Source organism: Mytilus californianus, unplaced genomic scaffold, assembly GCF_021869535.1.
Source record: "Mytilus californianus isolate M0D057914Y unplaced genomic scaffold, xbMytCali1.0.p SCAF_2, whole genome shotgun sequence".
Taxonomy (NCBI): domain Eukaryota; kingdom Metazoa; phylum Mollusca; class Bivalvia; order Mytilida; family Mytilidae; genus Mytilus; species Mytilus californianus.
In genome coordinates, this window is record NW_026262668.1 from 102,531,151 (window position 1) to 102,555,348 (window position 24,198).

Genomic DNA, 24,198 nt, shown 5'->3' on the forward strand with positions numbered 1-24,198 from the left:
AATAGATTTGTAAGATCTTTGACCACATTTATTTTGTGTCAGAAACCTATGTTATGTCAAAAATTTGATCACACTCCAAATTCAGACAGTATCAAGCTTGAATATTGTGTCCAAATTTGCCCAAACTGTTCAGGGTTCGACCTCTGCGGTCGTATCAGGCTGCGCTCAGCGAAGCATTTTATTAATACATATTTTAATGAAACAAACAAAAGGGCCAATACATGTGTATTTTTGGTATTATATAAGATGGTGACTGTCCTAAATAACAATATCTGCCTGGTCTGATACTGGATGATAGCACAAAAGGGTCTAACATTTTTGAAACAGCAGTAAGATGGAAGAGAATATTAATAAAGACTCCCAAAACTACACTGGAATAAATGTTACTGTAAGTCAAGAGTTGAAATATTTTTCATCCTCATCAGGTCCAAGTGCTCTGCAATTTTTAAAAAACAGAGTCCAAATAGCCTTCAATACTCATTGTCTGTATCACTGTCAGGACCAACAATAATCATTAGTTTTGTGCAGTATAACAATAAACAAAGTCCGTCATCACAATGTTTTCATTGGTGTCACTTTGTATCTCTTTGCAAGATCATTCTGGAATATGAAAAACAGAAAACTTATATTCCAAAAGTTTGTACTTTTTTACAATGATTATGTACATAATGCAAGTATTCGTTCTTTATTACTTTTTTCATTTCCTGTTGTGGGGGTCTATTGGTGATCTGTCTTATTGAGTATTTTTTATTGATACAATTAACTCAGATTATTATGAAATAGAGGAAAAATAAGGGAATAATTTTGCTTTTAAAGTTGAAATATTATTTTTTCCTTTTTTGCTGACAGAACATCATACAGTACAACTGATGCACTATTAGAGTAAATAAAGAGAAGCATCATATATTTGCATATTTAACAAATATATGGAGAAACAAACCCAAAATAATTCTGTAAGGGATGTATGTTATTGGTTTTTACCAATATCTGTTTACCTCCACAGTATAAAGTTGTCCTTTACCTTTTTGTTTATGTCTGATTGGAAGAAGATGATACTGTAAGTCTGTATTGCTCAATTGACGTTTTTCACAAGATGTTACCATGTAACTAAAGAATCTTATTTCAGTTCACCTGAACCAGTTAACACCAAATCTTCTCTTGTTTGGAAATGCAATAAAACCCATTACGAAAAACACTTGGGAAGATACTGGTCGATCAAAATTTATTCTATTTGCCAAATTATCAGTTCAATATAAAATTGTTTGGTCAATTAATTTTCAAAAGTTTGAAATTTGTTTTGGGTGGTACGATTACAATAATGCTGATTCTACTATTGGTAAGATACGAAAAACTCTTGATAGGCATAGAAATCATCTCATGCTACACTTGCATAGTCCTGTACGTAAGATTTGATGATTAAACAATGCAAGAAATTTTCTCGTTTCGTTGAAGACCCATTGGTGGCATTGGGCTGTTTTCTGCTCTTTGGTCGGGTTGTTGTCTCTTTGACACATTCCCTGTTTTTGTTCTCTGTTCTAGAATGATTCAAATCTGAATATGTTAAACTGAAGGGTTTATTATCTTGGATGTTTTAACGATCTACTTACACTTATTCTAATTTGAGCTGGGTGATACGGTATGCCTCCTAACTTGTCACACAAAGCTTGATGGTGTCGTTCTGGGTCACCAGCTACCAAAACAGGATCTTGGTCTGCCTATAATTACATATTGTGCATTATATATTTTCTTCTTATAGATGGTTTTTGTCTCGCATCGAAGAAGTTGCAAACGCCAGGTGTGCTGTTTACGGCCACGGTTCATAAATTTGTTAAGGTTTATGATTAGCATAAAAGTAAGAAGATATGGTATGATTGCCGATAAGACAACTCTCCACCAAAGACTAAATGAACTTATATTTAAGCAACTGTAGGTAATCGTAGGCCTTCAACAATGAGCAAATATCGTTTAGTAAACAAAATGTAAATCAATTTAAACAAGAAAACCAACTGACTGATTTGTGTAATAAACACAACAAACATGTCAGACATGAACCAATGACAACCACTGAATTACAGGCGCCTGACTTAAGACAGTCACACACAAAACACATAAAAACCCAACTAACAAAAGACTATAGACACATAGTAAAGATCTAAGAGTACTCACAGTTACTGACAACTAATTCCAAGTCAAAAGGTCAGTTTAAGGGGAACCACTAATGGTAAGTCAATGATAATTGGTATGTAGTTGTATTTGCATTCACACTTCTCATTTCCATAGAGACTATTTGGCCCTAGCCCTCATTCATGGTCTATTGAACTTGAAACTTAAAATGTTAAAGTTTGTGTTTGGCGAGTTTCAGAGGAACCACCGCAATGGTAAGTCAATTTGAATGATATTTGGTATGCAGTTGTATTAGTATTGGCACATGTCATTTCCATTGAGATTATGTAGCCCATCCCCTCGGTCATTAAAACTTTTGCAAGTTTGTGATGATGTCAGCTTAAGATGGACCATTAAAGGTAAGTCGATGATATCTGGCATAGAGTTGTTTACGCATGGGCATATTTCATTTCCATTGAGACTATTCGCCTCTGCACCTCAGTGATGGTGCATTGACTGTTTTCTCAAATTTTACATTATAAAAAAATGCCCAAAATTTAAATTTCAACATTTGTATTTCACAATCAAAATCGCATACCGACGAGCTATATCTGTGGCAACAGTTTATTTATATATTCTGAAGATATTTCGTTTCCTCACAAAAGATAGGACTTTGAGAGATTTGTAAACAGATATGCTGTGCATTTAAGGCAATGGAAATACGTACGGTTGGTAAAATCGCCTACCAAATATAAGGAATGAACAGTTTTCACCAATCTATCCTAAACCCAAACCACCAGAGTAATGGCCAATATCCTATGAAATTTATTTTAAACACATCCAAAGACACAATGGAACATATATTCTTAGATATGTATGAAACAAACTTAAAAGAGGATACACACTAATTTATCTGAAACAAATAAAGACGACATCTGGACGTAGGATCAAAATGAATGAACAAATTATAAATTAAGATCTGAGACATTTCTCTGTTAAGATATACTATAAGACTTATTTACCGGTTCCTGGTTTCTGCAACTATCTATTAATGACTGCATTCTTTCCGTGAATCCTTCAGCAAAATTGTCTGGATCGATTGCTATAAAACACTGACCCTGCAATCAATGACAGAATTGATAATATACATCCAAGTTTTGGGGAATAGTTTTTGTCGAGCCTGCGACTTTTGTCGCAGAAAGTTCGACATAGGGATAGTGATCCGGCGGCGGCGCTGTTAGCTAAGTTCTTAAAAGCTTTACATTTTAGAAGGTGGAAGACCTGGATGCTTCATACTTTGTATATAGATGCCTTATGTTACAAAGTTTCCGTCTGTCACATGTCTATTGACCTTGACCTCATTTTCATGGTTCAGTGACTACTTGAAAAAAAGTAAGGATTTATTGTAATGTTAATTTCTCTCTTATTATGAGTAATAGGTTAACTATATTTGGTATGTGCGTACCTTGCAAGGATCTCATGCTCGTCACACAGTTTTCACTTGACCTCGACCTAATTTCATGGATCAGTGAACAAGGTTAAGTTTTGGTGGTCAAGTCCATATCTCAGATACTATAAGCAATAGGTCTAGTATATTTGGTGTATGGAAGGTTTGTAAGGTGTACATGTTCAACTGGCAGGTGTCATTTGACCTTGACCTCATTTTCATGGTTCAGTGGTTATAGTTAAGTTTTTGTGTTTAGGTCTGTTTTTCTTATACTGTATGCGATAGGTCTACTATATTTGGTGTATGGAATGATTGTAAGGTGTACATGTCCATCTGGCAGATGTCATCTGACCTTGACCTGATTTTCATGGTTCAGTGGTCAAAATTAAGTTTTTTAGTTTTGGTCTTTTTTTATCTAATACTATATGCAATAGGTCAACTACATTTGGTGTATGGAAATATTTAATGATGTACATGCCAGTCTCGCAGGTTTTATTAGACATTGGCCTCATTTTCACGGTTCATTGCTCAGTGTTAAGTTTATGTGTTTCGGTCTGTTTTTCTTAAACTATATGCAATAGGTCAACTATATTTGTTGTATGGAAGGATTGTAAGGTGTACATGTCTGCCTGGCACGGTTCATCTGACCTTGACCTCATTTTCATGGTTCATTGGTCAATATTTAGTTTTCTTGGTTAAGTCTGTTTCTTAGAAACTATAAGCAATAGGTCAACTATATTTAGTGTATTGAATGATTGTAAGGTGTACATACATCCGCCATGACATGTATTTCTTGTTTGGTTAATCTGACCTTGGCCTCATTTTCTTGGATCATGTTAAGTTTATGTGATACTTGTAGTAAAGCTTTATTTTGAATTTAGGACTATCAACATAAAATCAATGGATAGTAAATAAGGCGAGACATTTTCAGCGTATGCACTCATGTTTGTGTAATATAGGGAGTATATATAAATGGCACAACAGATCAGAATGCTAAGTAAGAATGCGTCCAGTTGTAATCGTTATCCACTCGGAGGATGAAAAACAATTGTCAAGTCGTTTTAAAGTCAATAGCCCTAATAAGGATTCAATTGATTTCCATCACCATTTTTTTTATAGAAATTGTCTTGCTGTTTACATTTTCTCCTTCTATTATACAGGTGCAAAACTGTCATTTAGGGACAGTAATCCTCAAATTCAGTTATATTCACCTATTTGTAAATTTATCTTAAAAAATTTAACTGTTCAAAGTTTCTCTCTATCTTTTAAAGTTTTCATGACAAAATCCAATAACGCAAAAATGCCATTGAAAGTCAATAACTCCTACAAGGAATTTATTGAACATTTAAGTTATGTCAGAGACATACAATACGTCTCTGCTTATATGTTGACTGATTTGTATTTTTTATCTAGCAGGTCGTTTTAGCGCCAATCAATTTCTCTCTATCTCATAGTTTTGAAGATTATAGCCAAAATCACAAAAACGAGTGAAAATCATCATTTTAGGTCAATACCCTCTACAAGGTGTCGATTGACAATTTCAGTTATGTGACTTATTTTGCTAATAGTTGAATTCTCATTTGCAGTTTCTCTCTATCTATTATATTTTCAAGGAAATAGTTTCAGCTGGGACATAATATTTCCAGGTTTCAGTAAACATCCAAAAATTGTAAAAAAAAAAATATCTCTTTAAATAAGGGTAACACCATTACTCAAATAAAGAGTCGATTGTCGAGTCCTGTTGTAAATCTCTATCTCATTATTTTTGCTGCTTACAGTTTCTATATCGTCATTTTTTTCTCTCGCCAAAAACATAATGGTAAAACATAATGGGTTAAAATTATAACTTAAACACAATAACTCTAATAAGGAGTTGATTTGTGATTTTGGCCATATTGATTTATTTGTAGATTTTGATCAATATACTGTGTATCATTTCTCAGAAACTATTATCATTTTCAAGTTTCTCAGAAACAATTGTAATTTTCAAGATTGTAGCAACAACAAAAACAAAACAAGAGGCTCTCAAGCGCCTGAATCGCTCACCTGTAATTTTTTGCTTAAATCTTTCATCAATGATTATTTTTGCTTTTCAATATATATTAATGAATGGCTTAAAACTTCCATTGAAATGTTCCTTGTATCTGTCATATTTTCTTCAAAATCAAAGAAATGCATTTTACACCTATGTTTCATTTTAGCCATAGTGGCTATATGTTTCTTGACGTACAAAAAAATAGAATACAAAATTTATACTAGATACTCTGAAAGTTTGGCTGAAATTGATTCAGCAGTTTCAAAGGAGAAGATTTTTTAAAGTAAGCAAACTAAATGAACAAATTGTAAAAATTGATTTTAAAGGGCAATAACTCCTTAAGGGGACAATTGACAATTTTGGTCATCGAACTTATTTGTAGATCTTACTTTGCTGAACATTTTTGCTTTTCACAGTTCATCTTTATCATTAATAATATTCAAGATAATAACCAAAATCTGCAAAAGTTCCTTAAAATTACCAATTAAGTGGCAGCAATCCAACAATGGGTTGTTAGATTCATCTGAAAATTTCAGGGCTGACAGAGCTTGGCCTAATAAACATATTTACCGCGCATCAGATTAGCTCTAAATGCTTTGGTTTTTGAAATATAAGCCAAAAATTGCATTTTACCCCTACGTTCTATTTTCAGCCATGGCGGCCATGTTTTTTTACGAAACAGAAAATAAAACACAAACTTTATTCTAGATACCCTTAGAATCATTCAGCTTAAGTTTGGTTGGAATTGGTTCAGTAGTTTCAGAGAAGAAGATTTTTTAAAGTTAGAAAACATGATAAACAAATTGTGTAAAATCGTCCTTAAAGGGCAATAACTCCTTAAGGGGTCCTTAAGGCGTCAATTGACAATTTTGATTGAGCTAAACATAGCATAAATCTGAAGCAATACACTATCGATAAACATAGCTGCTTACAGATTAATTTATTCTTGATATAATTTAAAATTTATTAAACAAGTTATATTCGAACCATGTCACATCATATCTGCAAAGATTCATAACGGGTGCCAAGTGATGACATAAGCTCACATGGCTTTAGGGCCAAGTGAGCTAAACATAGGAGGATAAATCTGAAGCAATACACCATCGATAAACATAGCTGCTTACAGATTAATTTATTCTTGATATAATTCAAAATTTATTAAACAAATTATATTCGAACCTGATAGGAATACCTTTATGTATAGAAGGGTTCTTTTAATAATATTCTGAAATATTTACTGACTCAAAAAATAATTCATCATAGATACCAGGATAAAAAATTTATACGCCAGACGCGCGTTTTGTCTACAAAAGACTCATCAGTTACGCTCGAATCAAAAAAGTTAAAAAGGTCAAGTAAAGTACGAAGTTGAAGATCATTGAGGACCCAAAATTTCGATAGGTTTTGTCAAATACAACTAAGGTAATCTAATCGTGTGGTAGAAAATCCTTAGTATTTCCAAAAAAATTTCAAAGTTTTATAAACAGATAATTTATAACTATGACCATATAAATGTTAATTCATGTTCACACAGAAGTGCTGTTCACTGGGCTGAATAAGATACATACATAGTCTGCTGGTTTGTCATGTGTCCTTGCAGGTCTGTGAGTTAGCCCAAATGCACCACCGCTGAGGACCCCACATAACACTTCTACCATCATAGCTAAGCCATAACCTTTGTATCCACCTATCCAGCAAATTATAAACTTGTATAGTAAACTGTATTGAAATGATTCTTTATATACTATGTGTATCTTTTTTTTAATTAGACATGTCACGTATAGGTGTGCTGATTTCAGAGAAACACAAGTTCTAGTTGCTATAAACATTTAGATCGTAATTATTTATCTGGATTAGTAGTTAGCAAATACAACATTCAATTTTAAACGGTAAATTGTCCATTAAATAAACATAAGGTATAGAGTAGTAAATTCATACCAAAAGAGAGAATATACCAAGGGAAAATAAAAATTACAAGTCCAATAGAAACAGACAACACCAATGCAGAAAGAAAAATCGACGAAAACACAAACAACAAAAACAAAACATTGCACAGAAAACTAATGATTGAGCAACACGAACCCCAAACTCAGGTGCTCCGGAAGTGTCTGCACTACCTGCTCTACCAGTGACATCCGTCGTGCAACTCTTAAAATACATTGATGAGTCATATCCAGTGTTTACGTATAACAATACTTGATTGAAAAACGTATCTTGCCTTATAACACTCTAACATGTAAATTATTTAACCCTATGAATTGATCGAATGTGAAAGTTTGAAATGAACACAAGGTTTCCATGACAAAGGACAACGAGACTTTTACCGGTAGATACGGCACAGACGTTGAAAAATGAATTGCACAAAGTAACACTGAAAGCAATAACAACATTAACCCCTTTGGAAAAAAAATAGGGGTGAAATCAGTTGATCCGGAATGGTACGCAGTTTCTGCTCCACATGTTGCACCCGTCGTGTTGCTCATGCAAGTAAACATCCTGTGATAAGTCGCATTCGGCAAAGTCACAGTAAAGGAAAAGAGGACGGGGTTGTGGTTACAAAAAGTGGTCATCCGTGACAAAGATATTCAATAACGGTCAACCTAATCATGATTGCGTCCATATAACTTACAAAAGCATGATTTCACCCTTACTCTTTAGAACCCTTGACGAAATAGCTTCATTGATAGTAAGGAAGTCGTGGCAGGAAACGCAGGCTCTGAAATATCATATCAATTGGGAAATATATACCATATGCAGACCCTACGAAAATTTTTGCTACACAGAAAAGGAAAGTTCACAATGGGAAAATTTAAAGCGTTTCCTTTCTCGTAAAGTTTAGTTCTCAACCAATACTCGTTGTAAATTTCTAGATGCAAGTCAAGCTATGAGGCAGACTTAACTGTATCTGTGGTATCATTTATTTCAAGTTTCTTTGGGATATATGTAGTCAACAAATTCACCAAACTTTGTACTATTCAGTGAAAGGATATCATCTATAAGTGGAAAGTGAAGGTAAAGGATAATGCCAGAGTTTTCTTTTAATTGAGAAGCTTCTGTATGAAGTCTGCCTCATGAGAATAAAGGAACAAGTCGACAAACACAGTGGTTCCCATAGGAATGCCGATTGTCTGTTAAAAAACTCATCCTCGAAATCAAATGTAACCAATATGATGCCAATAAAAAAAAAACCCTCTATTTTGATGGTGTCAGTTTGATGCACTTTTTGTTCGTATTAGGGTGGTTTTATTTTACAATGTATGGTTTGTCCTTCTAAAACATAATATTGTATCCGCATTTGGCCATTCTATTTTATGAAACAAAATTGAACTACTTCTTTCAACATGTCTTTTTAAGTTTCGAACGAGGAATACTATTGTAAAGACTACAGAAGTTAAATGTTGCATGAGAAGAGGGAATGTGATTGTATTTACTTAATCAGCCATTTGAATTATTTAATATCCACATTTGATTGACATCACTCTTATTTAGTTTCACAGTAACTCTGAAGCCCGGTTTTCATTGCTGGTAAAATATATGTTAATTATCTGGAAAAAAGGTTTTGTGAAGCATTTGTCAGTCCAAGCAATACAATATTGTTTGTAAGGAAACTTGTGTCATTTTGGTATCCAGTAGAGTAAAGGAAGACCCAGATCTTCATATTTGGTTAAAATTCCGATGGAACATAAAACCTTTGATTGTTCAGGATTACCTCTTTTGTAAGTGTCGTGGGAATGTTGTGTTTCCAAGTGAATTGTCAACTCCGAATTCCTTTATCAAGTGAATATGATGTGTGTACTGTTTGGAGCTTTGTCTGCAGGAACAACAACATAACTGTCATGGAGGTAGACAAGTGCTTAGCAGTTTAAGCTTTTTAAAAATAAATAATAAATGCAGAATCTGACATACAATACAAGAATACCATAACTGTATGCGTACGCTATACTAATTAGCATTGTTTTAACTGTACAATATGACTTACTGCTCTCTTCAGTACCACCTAGTGGAGATAACCCTGCCATTGTTTTGAATTGGTATGTTTCCTATGTAAAAAAAAATAATTCTAAGCGCGATACTTAAAAACACGCATATCAAATCCATAATACAATTTAAAAACTGTTAAATAGGTGTCATTAACGAAATCACGTTTCTTGTCTTTTTTTACCAGACACTTATGGTCTAAGTCATTTTTAATAGTATTCTTGATCAGAAATGAAATACAATAAGATGGACCTGTTCAGAATAATTAAAAACGACGAAGTAAACATTAATTTAGAAGCTAGTTCTTTATGACCTTCACCCGAGTTGCAATATGTGAAGTTACAGAGATATCCCTTCTACAGATGTCATTTGTGACCATTATCATCAACAAAGCAATAACTTGCATGTCCATTTACATCAACAGAGCAACAACTTACCTGTTCATTTACATAAAAAAAAGCAACAACTTACATTACCATTAACATCAACAAAGCAACAACTTACCTTCCATTTACATCAACAAAGTTTTAACTTACATGCCCATTTACATTAAAAGAGCAACAATTATCATATCCGTTTACATTAACAAAACAACAACTTACCTGTCCATTTACATCAAAAAAACAACAACTAACATGTCCATTTACATCAACAAATCAACAACTAACATGTCCATTTACATCAACAAAACAACAACTTACCTGTCCATTTACATCAACAAAACAACAACTTACCTGTCCATTTACATCAACAAAACAACAACTAACATGTCAATTTACATCAACAAAACAACAACTAACATGTCCATTTACATTAACAAAACAACAACTAACATGTCCATTTACATCAAAAAACAACAACTAACATGTCCATTTACATCAACAGAGCAACAACTTACATGTCCATTTGTATCAACAAAGCAATAACTAACATATTCGTTTAAATCAACAAACAAACAACTTATCTGTCCGTTTACATAAACAGAGCAGCAACTTACATGTCCATTTACATCAACTGCCCAGCCTGTAGGAAGTGGTTGACCTCGTCTACCTTTTAGTTCACACTATAATTGAAATAAACAATAGTTATTTGATATAAATATACTATACTTATATTTTTACTCTGTGTGTTTGTTTGTTTCCAGTTTTAAACAAAGTAGACAAAAATTAGTCTATCTGATTATATACATTTTAGAAAATATGCATTTGTATCATGTTTACAGAAAAATTATGGATTTTAGCTAGAATGATTTCCAAATATAAAGAGGAAAGGAGGTACCATACTTTTAAACTCGTCAGTTTTTCGTGAATTATATAGCTTTATCAATTAATAAATCAGTAAAAATTAAAATCAAATAATCTGAGAAAAAAATCTATATGGCAACCTATTTGCTTTACACGATCGTGGCAGTTCAAGAGTAATTTATATGCTTTTACAGATGAAGTTAAACTGTTGAAATATCCATGAGCAATTATTGTATATTCTTTACCTTTCCCATTGCTACTGCTGAAGTAGCCATATCTAGGACAAAACTGTCACCATTTTTTGCTGGTGCACCAAGGCTTAAGGGATTTGTACCTAATACTTTCTGAAATATAAAAAAAATTAAAAAATTGTCATTTTTCACTGGCCAGCAACAAGTTATTCTTACGAACAAAACAGAGAAGGATATTCACGTGACCCTCTTCTGTTTTTAATACACTCAACTTTTTCTCAGCGGTTGCAAAGCACTTTTTCTAAATCAATTTAGTTTTGAATCAGGATGACACAGGTTTACACAGTCACAATAGTATAGTAAGTAGTAAATAGTCTTTTGATGTTCTAAGACAATGTCATAAAACTATGACAATGTTATTTACACTGTTCAAGCATCGCCGCACGTCAAACTTTGTACGACAGAGAAGCTGATTGGACATTAGGGACAATTTGTCACGCCCTCATGAATTGGCGTCCTATCAACGACCTTCAAAAAGCTTTCATTAAAATCAGCGGTATTTTACACACAAGTAACTGTATTTTTTAAACAATCAAAATTATTAATTCAATTTATTTTACAATGAACATGCAATGAAGCCAAGGATTCATAACCTTAAAATATGGTTCACTAATACATAAAATACAGAAATTCTGAATAGAAATATAAAAGTTATTTCCAGTACGCGTTTTAAAACGGGCTCTATTCGAACATGTTGAGATGTTTCAGTAATGTACTTGTTTAGTGTGTAAAGAATTTTAGAAGTCAATTTGACTTTTAATCTGTTGGATTTTCAATTTTAATCAAATATATGTTGGGTTTTCTTCTTCTTTTTTAAATTCATATCATTATTCTACCATTCTCTTCTGAAATTTTGTTTTGAAGATGAATGGTTTAACAAATTTTTACCAAACATTTAAAATTTTACTCTGCGTTTATAAATACCATTAAAGGTACAACATCTAACAATAGATAAACATTGCTAGAAGAAAATGAGCCACTCATTCTCAGGTTGAGAGGAGTATGTCCGTTATTTGATTTTCTGAGGTAAACAATAGAAACTCCTTAAATATCTTTTCATGACAAGAACGATCAAAGTACTGCAGTACTGAACATCGGATGACCGCAAGTTCTTGTGGATGGTCACAAGCACTTGTCTCAGAAAAAAAAATCACATCTCTATACCTGAAAGTGAGGTTAAGGTACATAGATATATTTTTTTCTGAGACAAGTTCGTTCGTGGATGATGAATATATGGTAGGGAATTCAACCTCACCGTAACAACCAGTGGCGGATCCAGAAATTTTCATAAGTGGGGGCCCGCTCCAGTCATGCTTCACTGATTCCCTGAATCAACCAAGTTTTTCCCAAAAAAGGGGGGACCGGGCCCCTGCCCCCCCCTAAATCCGCCTCAAACAACTATTATATTGTAGTGATACAAATCAGTATACTCTGGTTTGTTGTTATATATTATATTAATATTTGTATATAACAGTTACATGTTTGTATATAACAGTTACATGTATATATAATTTTCATCCATTTGTATATCATTCTATTCTACTATTCTAATAATACTGCAGTGCAACTGCATGGTGGAAACCTTCTGTAATAATTCGATTTTTCTAATAGATTAATAGATTGGAGTCGAGTAGGCATTCATATTTTCCCGCAAAACGTTCTTGAGATATTCTTCCGCATGCGTTAACACAAATTTTCGGTATTCTTTATTTGTTATTGATATATATATATATATATTTCTCACGACAAAACATTTTCATATCATTCATCTATGTTCTTAAAAATTATTTTCATGAATATTTAATGATGAAATTGATATCTAACAAGCGATAAGGAATGTTATTTTGCGTTCGGTTATCAGTCAAAAACGAAAAAAAGTCACTTTCCACCGGAATGCCCTCACGGTCATCCGATGTAAAAAGCGATGATTTTTAATCATATATTACTCTTGCAATGGATTTTTCTAAATGCAATGTAAAGCTTATAAATTTAGACCTTTCTTATCCCAAATTACTTCTAATACATTATTTCATGGCACACCGACCCGAGAAGTAAAATGAAGTATGGTAATTGTTTCATGATATATTTTGACCATAATTTGTGACTTTCAACAAGTGGCATTCCCTGTTGATCACTTAAAACACTGCACAATATTCAATTAACATATACATTTATACATGAGCTTAAGAATTATCTAAAATGGAAGAAAACAAAAATTTATTGCAAAATGTTAACCTTTTGTTTTTTATAAGGCTTAACTTTATCTATGTCTGATTTGTATTCAAAAGTTGTGGTTTACTTAAGACTTAGAATAATTCTAATCAGAGTATAATTGAATTAATACTTGTAATATGAAAAGCAAAGTAAATTTTCAATTTCAGAATGTCAAAAACTAAAGAGTTTTCAAGAACCAAAACTGCATTTATAATTTCAGCTATTGACTTTATGAGGCTCATCGTTTTGCGTATATAATGAAAAAAAATTGGAAATACAAATTAAGCAGGCCTCAAAGTGTTTCTTTCAGATGAAGAACAGCAATAAAAGCACTTTTCCTTTGCCGTTGGTATTGCCAATTGCATGTATGGATTTTGTGTTGTGGGTTAATTGTTTATACACCATGTTCCTTCTTTCCCAGTCGATAATTATTCAGATTTGATGAATAAAATACATGTAAATTGAAGTTTGTTCGTTTTGTTTTATATCGAATAATTCATGTGCTATGGGAGCAGTTTATGCCATATATAATTGATTAATTTAGCCAGTTAAACATTCATATTTTCTTTCGATTCCAAGAAGAATGGACATGGGGTCTATATTTTGATTAGGTTGTTTTACTGCTAAATAAAGTAGTTCGTTAAAATCAAAATTGTCTTCAGAAAGAAAAACTAAGGTTTCGCTTGCTCTTACTTCTTTCTGTCGTCCATAGAACAAAATTTATAAATTAATAAAATTTCAAGATTTGAACAATTTCATAACTGCGGGCATAACATAATTTTTTAACTTTCAAGTCGAAAGAAAAGAAAAAATAAAGATTTCCAAGAAACTGAAGAAAAAAAACACTATGACTGTGTCTTTTTTTTCAGCGTAAGCCATTTCGTACTTGCGGACATTTTTCTAATTGTTGATTTATTTTCAACAATAGAGAATTTAAGATTGAAACATTCATTTTTTTTGATTTACATATGTCCTACATATCTTGATCCTATGTAAAGAAAGATATTGCATCCGAGTTCGCATTATGTAATGGACTAATTTTATCATTTTTTACTGTCCCATTTTTTTTATCGATGGGCATTCCACTCCCTTTGAATATACTAAATCGAAAATGAAGAACAGGCGCGAAGAAGTTTGTCTGACGTGAAAATACGTAGTCCAATATCTCACGGCTTCATTTACAAACACAGTGCACTGATTCTTTATAATATTTTTACGAAATCATTTCAAATTTTGTTTTTCGAAGAAAGACCTATATTACAGTATATTACAATAAGCATATTTAGAGTACGTCGACATGACACTGCATGATAATTCATTATTTCAAACTGTCACTAGTATCAAAAGTCCTAGCAATGGACTTCTGCTAGTATCCAATCAACTGTTCTATCGCACATAGATTGACGTACAGTGATGCTTGAAACAATGAAATTTGTGAAATGACATTGTCATAGTGTTAGGACACTGTTGCTATATTGTCGGAGTTGTGGACTACTGATTCAAATTAATGTTGATTTCTACAAGAAGCTTTATAACCGCGGAGAAAAAGTTGAGTGTAAATATTTTCAAATGTTTTTTAGTCCATGTGACATATATTAATTGCATTAAGACATGCATTTTCTATTGCATTAGTATAAACTGTACCACCCAAAGTGGTAAAAGCATGTAAAAACTAGCCGCACGATTGAATAGCATCCAACTTTTTTTTTCATTGACTGCTTATATGTCATACAGTTTGGGTTAAGTGGGTCCTGTGAACTCTATATAATATACAATAACGTTACCTGCAATATGAATACTAACTGAACCGATATTGGGACCAGCAAATTGTGGTGAAACACAATATTACTTACTGACTTAGCTCGTGTTGGGACCAGCAAATTGTGGTGAAATACAATGTTACTTACTGACTTAGCTCGTGTTGGGACCAGCAAGTGTGGTGAAATACAATATTACTTACTGACTTAGCTCGTGTTGGGACCAGCAAGTGTGGTGAAATACAATGTTACTTGCTGACTTAGATCGTGTTGGGACCATCAAGTGTGGTGAAATACAATGTTACTTACTGACTTACCTCGTGTTTGGGACCAGCAAGTGTGGTGAAATACAACGTTACTTACTGACTTAGATCGTGTTGGAACCAGCAATGTGTGGTGAAATAAAACGTTACTTACTGACTTAGCTCGTGTTGGGACCAGCATCGGAGAGGTGTTAGTATATGTCATTCCCTAAATAAAAAAAAAGTTAGCGTTTAAGTATAAAACAAATCTAAAAACTTTTAATGAACAGTTATTTTTAAATCATCTATAAAGCATTGAACAAAAGTTTTGCTTATCCTTATAAATGATTGCAACCGATCACCCTCGACGTTTATTTAGAAAGAATTGTTATAATAAGCCATCTACGACTTCTCCGTTATGATAATTTTACAAGGAGCCCATGTTTAAAGGTGACTGCAGAATGGTGTTCTGTATCTACTGATTGATCACTAACCTTTTCGAAAACTTATTTAAAATATTTTTTCTTTTCATACGGCTAGCACATGAAATTTTAACACATGATATGTTTATTACTTAGATACATGGAGTACCTATCCCAAACATGTAAAGTCAAATCGAAACCTTTGCATGAACATTTAACATGCTTTTAATACTAGTAATAACTTACTATCAATCCTTGTTCTATTGCGCGTAAACTGTACCACCCAGCTGTGCCAAAATGGTTAGAACCTGCAAAAAAGAACAGACCGTTTATAATCATATATGTGATCAAGCTTATTAGTATCACATATACGTTTAATATATGTTCCTTTCTTTCTTATAATATTGTGTACTATACATATGTGGATATCTATTTTTCTTTTTTTCTTTTTGGGCTGCTTGTTTGTTATCTATATCAACCACACTTGCAATAAAATGCATTAGTATTAAAAAAAACATACTTTTTTATCTCATTGTTTGTATTGTATTATGAAAAATTATTGATGTTGTAATGTTTATGCCCTTTGGGGCCCATAATTGGAAATAAAATATCTTATCTTATAATTAAAAGTTAGAAGATAGATAGAATGAATTGAGCAGGTCATATGAACTATATATAACAAATAAACCAAAATTCATAAACCAATTGATTTTGTTCGCTGGTTATAACAGAAATCTTTGTCAACTGATTTTGTCTGAGAACTATTATCTTACCTCGACATGAGACGATACATATGTCAGCTGAGTTAATCTAATCTTACCTCGACCTAAGATGATACATTTGTCAGCTGATTTTGTCTATTTGAACTATTACCCCGCCCCGATATGAGACGATACCTATACCGGCTAATTTTGTTAGAGGACTATGATCTTACCTCGACATGAGATAATACATATACTGACTGATTTTGTTAGAGTACCGTGATCTTAGCTCGACATGAGACAATATCTATACCGGCTAATGTTGTCAGAGTACTGTGATCTTACCTCGACATGAGACAATACCTATACCGGCTGATTTTTAGAGTACTATGATCTTACCTCGACATGAGACAATACCTATACCGGCTGATTTTGTCAGAGTACCGTGATCTTACCTCAACATGAGATGATACCTACACCGACTGATTTTTAGAGTACTATGATCCTACCTCGACATGAGACAATACCTATACCGGCTGATTTTGCTTTTTGTATTGCCAAGTCCATACAGAATCTAGCTACATAAGGCCCTGAAAGATTTATGCTAAAATCAGTTTCAAATAAAATAAATCAAATTGTTTATTTTACATGCGTATGTGTGGTTCCATTTTTACCAAGTTAGCATATTTTTATCGTGGATTATATAAACTATAAATTCCTATTCTCAATTGAAAGCTCCATCAAAAATGATATTTTTTTTTATATGTGTTGAAATAAAAGCACAGTCATCTGATTATAGAATAGTTGCACTGAAATATTTTTAATTCGGTCCATGTAATGTTCTTATACCCACGGTCACCGAAAGATGATGTGTTGGTACTTCAAAGTAACACAAACTAGTTAAGTATCAATTATTAGTTTATATTCTGAATATACCGAGGCATACCAATTAGATTACATTCAGTGCTTATCGCCAAACGGTGTGCCCAACATACATGTTCATTTCTCATTGGAAATGTATTCGTCAGAATCTAGTAAAATGCACTACTTGAGCGACAACTTCTCATATAATTCGATTATGAAAAACACAGTTTGTGCAAAGTAAAACAAACTGTGCATACGAAGCTTTTCTACAATGCAAAAATGTTCAATATCCGTAGGTATTATATGAAGCATATGAATAGTTTACTGTACAAGCATACGTACCTATTAAATTATTACCGTCTACCAAAGCAGTAGCCGATGTTTCTTTCAGTACACTAGGTTCTAGATCTTCTGTTGATGTCATTCCGGATTTTATTTCATTCATGTATTGTTCTGTGAAAATAGTAAATAGAATATAACAGGTAAAATAATAAAAATACCGAATTCCAAGGAAAATTTGAAACGGAAAGTCCTTTATCAAATGGCAAAATCAAAAGCTCAAACGAATGGAAAACAACTGTCATATTCCTGACTTGGTACAGGCATTTCCTGATGTAGAAAATGGTCGATTAAACCTGGTTTTATAGCTAGCTAAACCTCTAACTTGTTTGACAGTCGCATAGAATTCCATTATATTGACAACATTTGTGTGAGCAAATCGAACAGACATAATAGGTAAAAATGTCAAAAATTGGGGTACAGCATTCAACATTGTGTTATAATGTTAATCACCATACAAAAACAAATAATTATTTCAACTAAATGCCTTCCTTTACATGGATATAATTATGAGTCGAGTGTTGGTGATTGAGGTGGGTTTTTGTGTTGTGCAGTTTTTTGCCTTTAATGTTAACCCTTTTTATTAATTGCTTGATTAAGACGGAAGTGATAAGCCCAAATTTGATATGAAATTCAAAAAATATATTTTTATTGTGGGAAAAACGACAATTTAAATTTCAAAGAAATGATTCACAGTGTACGGTTTTTGGCCAAACACCAACCTTTTAAAACTTGTTATGAAAAGTTAATCTTTATTCAGGTCGATGCACGGGAAAATGGTCCCCATCAAGGAATTCTTCAAACTATGATGGCGAGAGTGTTATTTCCTGAGCCTTGCCAAAATATTGTTAGACTGTTTTTGTTATTAGTTTAACAGCTTTCAAATTTTGGTTTTGAGCTTTCCAGCCGAAGGTAAATCCATGAACAGCGCTTCACCAAATTTATAAACATGTTATGTTCATTTTCACCAAACATTAGGATCTAACTAAAAATGCCAAAAAAAGATTCATTTTTATCCATTCTATCTACATTATATAATACATAGTAGTCTACCTCGAAGTTCCAACATAATTTATTTTTCAGTTTACGTATACGATGCCCTTTTTTTATAAATTTTAGTGATAAATACTTCAAATTTTCCTAAATAGCGGTTTTATGATAGCTCTATACGTTTATAATTTGATGCCCTGTTTAGATTGAATAAGCCATACTATTGTTAGAACATTAAAGTACACATATGTCATGTGTGTGATACCTTGAATTTGAGTTAAGATTTAAAGAAAATGGCCTTTATGTGAAATAAATCCAGGGGAAATTGACCCTCTTCCAAATATATTTTGTCTGATTTGACTATGTGATATGTACTGTTTCATGTGGAACTACTCAAATGCCCATATATTCTTTTATATTTCAAATATAAAATACACCATCAATAGTGTTGTCCACTGAAGTTATGGCATATTTATAATGTCGTCATAATATATTCTTTTATAATGTGATATTCCTTACAAATGGTACATTGTGAGACAATGAGTTGTACATATATGCGATAACCACATACCTTACCTAGTTTGTTTAATCCGTGGCTGGCGTGTCCTCTACATTCAGCGGATACAATAAGATCAGCAAGAACTGTTCCATGTTTCAGTTTAAGGCCAACAGCTTCCATAGAACGGATGACAAAACTATGAACTTCTTCTTTGGTGACAACAATTGACTCTTCAGTCGCCATCCTGATTACCTAGGTTGTACAAAAGAAGCAATAATAGCGTGCTAGATATTGATGTATTAGGTTGTGTTTATTCGGAGATAAGGTATCAACTAAATATGAATGCACTAACACGTAGATATTTATCCTAAATACTGACCCCGAGCAAAATAATAAAATTCAATCATATATTTAATAGGGTCAAGATTGGGTTTACAGGATAGAGAATAATAGGCCAAAAAACAAAGAATAGAGATGAACGATTGATTATCGGTGTTTAAAGACAATTTCAGCACTCTTGGCTATTCGTGGCGGCCAGTTTTTATTGGAGGAAGAAGCCGGGGACCCGGAGTGTTTACTGTCTACCGCTGGAAGCAATCCAATAAAATTAAAATTGAGAATGGAAATGGGGAATGTGTCAAAGAGACAACAACCCAATCATAGAACAGACAACAGCAGAAGGTCACCAACAGGTCTTCAATGCAGCGAGAAATTCCCGCACCCGGGGGCGTCCTTCAGCTGGCCCCTAAACGAATATATATACTAGTTCAGTGATAATGAACGCCATACTAAACTCCAAATTGTACACAAGAAACTAAAATTAAAAATAATACAAGACTAACAAAGGCTAGAGGCTCCTGACTTGGGACAGGCGCAAAAATGCGGCGGGGTTAAACATGTTTATGAGATCTCAACCCTCCCCCTATACCTCTAGCCAATGTAGAAAAGTAAACGCATAACAATACGCACATTAAAATTCAGTTCAAGAGAAGTCCGAGTCTGATGTCAGAAGATGTAACCAAAGAAAATAAACAAAATGACAATAATACATAAATAACAATAGACTACTAGCAGTTAACTGACATGCCAGCTCCAGACTTCAATTAAACTGATTGAAAGATTATGTCTTCATCATATGAATATCAGGCACAATCCTTCCCGTTAGGGGTTTAGTATCATACCATCATAACATATATGAGAAGAACATAACCCGTGTCATGCCAACAAATGGTTTTTAAATAAATGTGTTTAGTGCCGATGCAAAGACCCTATAAGTGAATCAATATTAACGCCAAAATATGCAATCTTTAATGACCTGACAACAGTATCGTAACTATATCCCTTCTTAATAAGTCTATTTAAAGGTTTTGTTAGTTTCAGAGGTGAATACTGACATTTTTGTGCTTTATAAAGAATATTTCCATAAAAAATTGGATGTGAAATACCTGAACGTATAAGAAGTCTGCATGTTGAGCTATATTTACGAATGATGTCCTTATACCGATGATAAAATTTAGTAAATGTTTTGACTAGTTTGTGATATCGAAAACCCTGGTGTAATAATTTTTCAGTAATACATAAATTTCTCTCGTTAAAATCTAAAACATTGTTACATACACGAGCGAATCGTACAAGTTGAGATATATAAACACCATAAGATGGTGACAAGGGAACGTCACCATCTAAAAATGGATAATTAACGATAGGATATGAAAAATCATCTCTTTTATCATATATTTTAGTAATAAGCTTTCCGTTAATGATATAGATATCAAGATCGAGGAAAGGGCAGTGGTCATTGTTAGTATTAGCTTTATTTAAAGTAAGTTCAACAGGATAAATTTCTTTAGTATACATACTGAAGTCGTCATTATTGAGAGCCAAAATATCATCCAAATATCTAAAAGTATTATTAAATTTGTGTATCAGATGTTGTTTCGATGGGTCAATTAAGATCAAAATTGAAGGGAAAGACCCTTAGATAGGGTTGTCAAGTTTTCATGAAGCAAATACGTGAGATTTTGCAAAAATTGTAAAGATCAAATAGAAAAAAACAATAGATCAAAGGAAAATGCCGCCAAATAAACATGAAAATGCGTGAGTCTCACGCAAGAGACTTGACAGCACTACTTGCCACGAGCGAAATTGAAACACGCAATCTTAGTGCTGACAGGCTAGTGTTCATCATTCATAATTATGAGCTAAAAATATAAAGAGAAAAATGGTCTGAAAGTTACAGAATAGAAAGACTACAATCTAGACCCTCATATACCCACTGATTTGTAAGTAGACACTAATAGTCGATAACTATTCAATGAGAATTTTTTTAATTCATTTTCAGTACTTTCTCAATCCTGTACGGATACGTGTCGCCTCTGTCCGAAAGTCATACAGATAGACAGATTTATTTGATCAAATATCATCTTAAAAACAATTATAAATGTAGTATAAAACAATAGCAGTCATATGATACTTCATATTTAACCTCCCCAAAAAATGTATTATGTTTTATAAACTTGAATGGTTTTACTATAAAACACGTGTACATTTATCCAAATCTTCAGATATTTACTTCTATCTAATGCTTGTATTCCCGTAATCTAATTCGCCGACAGCTTTTCTGTATGCAGGGACCGTAACCACGACACCTTTCGTTAGATATTCAGCAAAGGCACAGAGCAAGTGTGAAGTAAACTGTGATTGAAAAAGGTAAACTGTGATGAAAAAAGGTAAACAAAATTAGATCTTTGAATATTGTTTTTATTGGTATTAATATTGATTTTGTTATCAGTAAATTAAAAGCAAACTAAATATTATTGTTATATTCATATGCACATTCATGGATCTACAATCTGTCGGTACCTGTATCTTGGCATTGTACAAAGTCATGTTTTTCTCTGACTGTTTATGACGTCTTTACACTAAATCTATTGGATGTTGGATGTGCAATGATTGATAATTTAGTCTTAGATGCATGATTTTTTTTATTAGTTGTTATTGTCTTTGAACTAGCTGTCAGTAACTGCGAGTACTCTCGGATCTGTACTTAGTGTCTTTTTGATGTTGGGATGTACAAGTACCCTGCCACGTCCACTCTGTGTTTTTGTTAGATGTATTTCTATTTGTATCCATCTGATAAGTTAAGCCTTTTTCAACTGATTTTTATAGTTCGTTCTTATGTTGTACCGTAACACCACTGTCCCAGGTTAGGGGGAGGGATGGGATCCCGCTAACATGTGTAACCCCGCCACATTCTGTATGTATGTGCCTGTCCCAAGTCAGGAGCCTGTAATTCAGTGGTTGTCGTTTGTTGATGTGTTACATACATGTATTTGTTTTTCGTTCATTTTTTTGTACATAAATTAGGCCGTTAGTTTTCTCGTTTGAATTGTTTTACATTTGTCATTTCGGGGCCTTTTATAGCTGACTATGCGGTATGGTCTTTGCTCATTGTTGAAAGTCGTACGGTGACCTATAGTTGTTAATTTCTGTGTCATTTGGTCTCTTGTGAAGAGTTGTCTCATTTGCAATCATACCACATCTTCTTTTTTATATTTGATAGAAATTATAATAGAATAAATGTAATGAGTAAGTTTGGTTAACAAATGTAAACGCATGGAAAATACAAAAACAAAAAGCAAATACATGTATACATGTACATCGCTCTATCATCTCACTTATTTTTCCACATGCTCCATGATTCTATTTTGATTGTTTACACTCAACATTTTATCAGCGGTTGCAAAGTATCTTTTCTAAATCAATTTAGTTTTGAATCAGGATGACACAGGTTGACACAGTCACAATAGTATAGTAAATAGTCTTTTGATGTTCTATATAAGACAATGTCATAAAACTATGACAATGTTATTTACACTGTTCAAGCATAATCGCACGTCAAACTTTGTACAACAGAAAAAGCTGATTGGACACTAGGGACAATTTGCCACGCCCTCGTGAATTGGCGTCCTATCAACGACTTTCAAAAAGCTTTCATTAAAATTACCGGTATTTCACACACAAGTAACTGTATTTTTTAAACAATTCAATTTATTTGGCATTGAACATGCAATGAAGCCACGGATTCATAACCTTAAATAATAGTTCACTAACGGTTGATAAAATGTAGAATAGAAATATAAAAATTATGTCCAGTACGCGATTAAAAATGGGCTCTATTTGAACATGTTGAGATGTTTCGGTAATGTACTTGTTCAGTGTGTATATAATTTTAGAGGTCAATTTGACTTTAAAACTGTTGGATTTTCAATTTTAATCAAAGATGTGTTGGGTTTTCTTCTTTTTTTTCTTTTTTTTAAAATTATATCATTATTCTCTGATATTTCCCATTATGTTCTGAAATTTTGTTTTGAAGATAAATTATTTTAACAAATTTATACCAAACATTTAAAATTTTACTCTGCGTTTATAAATACCATTGAAAGTACAACATCTAACAAAAGATAAACATTGCTAGAAGAAAATGAGCTACTCGTTCTCAGGTTGAGATGGAATATGTCCGTTATTTGATTTTCTGAGGTAAACAATAGAAACCCCTTAAATATCTTCTCATGACCAGAACGAAAAGTGGCGAAACTGAACTTCCAACAGCGAGCGATGATTATTAATCATATAATACTCTTGAAAAGGATTTTTTTAAATGCAATGTAAAACTTATCAATTTAGACATTTCTTATCCCGAATTACTTCTAATACATTATTTCATGGCACACCGACCCGAGAAGTAAAATGAAGTACGGTTATTGTTTCATGATATATTTTGGCCATCATTTGTGACTTTCACCAAGTGGTATTCCCTGTTGATCACTTAAAACACTGCACAATATTCAATTAACATATACATTTATACATAAGCTTTAGAATGATCGATAATGGAAGCAAACAAAAATTAATTGCAAAAATGTTAACATTTTGTTTTTTATAAGGCTTAATTTTATCTAAGACTGATTTATGTTTAAAAGTTGTGGTTTACATACGACTTAGAATAATTCAGAGTATAATTGAATTGATACTTGTAATTCGAAAAGCAAGGAAAATAAAAGCACTGTTCCTTGCCTTTGGTATTGCCAATTGCATGTAGGGATTTTGTGT

The 24,198-nt window shown here is 32.9% G+C and overlaps 1 protein-coding gene across 1 annotated transcript; it reads right to left on the bottom strand.

Moving 5' to 3' along the window:
* Positions 1-176: 176 nt before the first annotated feature.
* Positions 177-19,389, bottom strand: LOC127730624 (uncharacterized oxidoreductase YjmC-like). Its single transcript, XM_052239118.1, has 12 exons — positions 19,164-19,389; positions 17,601-17,711; positions 16,904-16,984; positions 15,940-16,001; positions 15,447-15,500; positions 11,053-11,151; positions 10,561-10,626; positions 9,565-9,625; positions 7,154-7,272; positions 3,126-3,221; positions 1,608-1,715; positions 177-600 (listed from the first exon to the last, which is right to left on the bottom strand). The coding sequence occupies exons 1-12, from the start codon at positions 19,327-19,329 to the stop codon at positions 553-555; spliced, it is 1,071 nt and encodes a 356-aa protein (XP_052095078.1). The 5' UTR covers positions 19,330-19,389; the 3' UTR covers positions 177-552.
* Between the last annotated feature and the right edge of the window lie 4,809 nt (positions 19,390-24,198).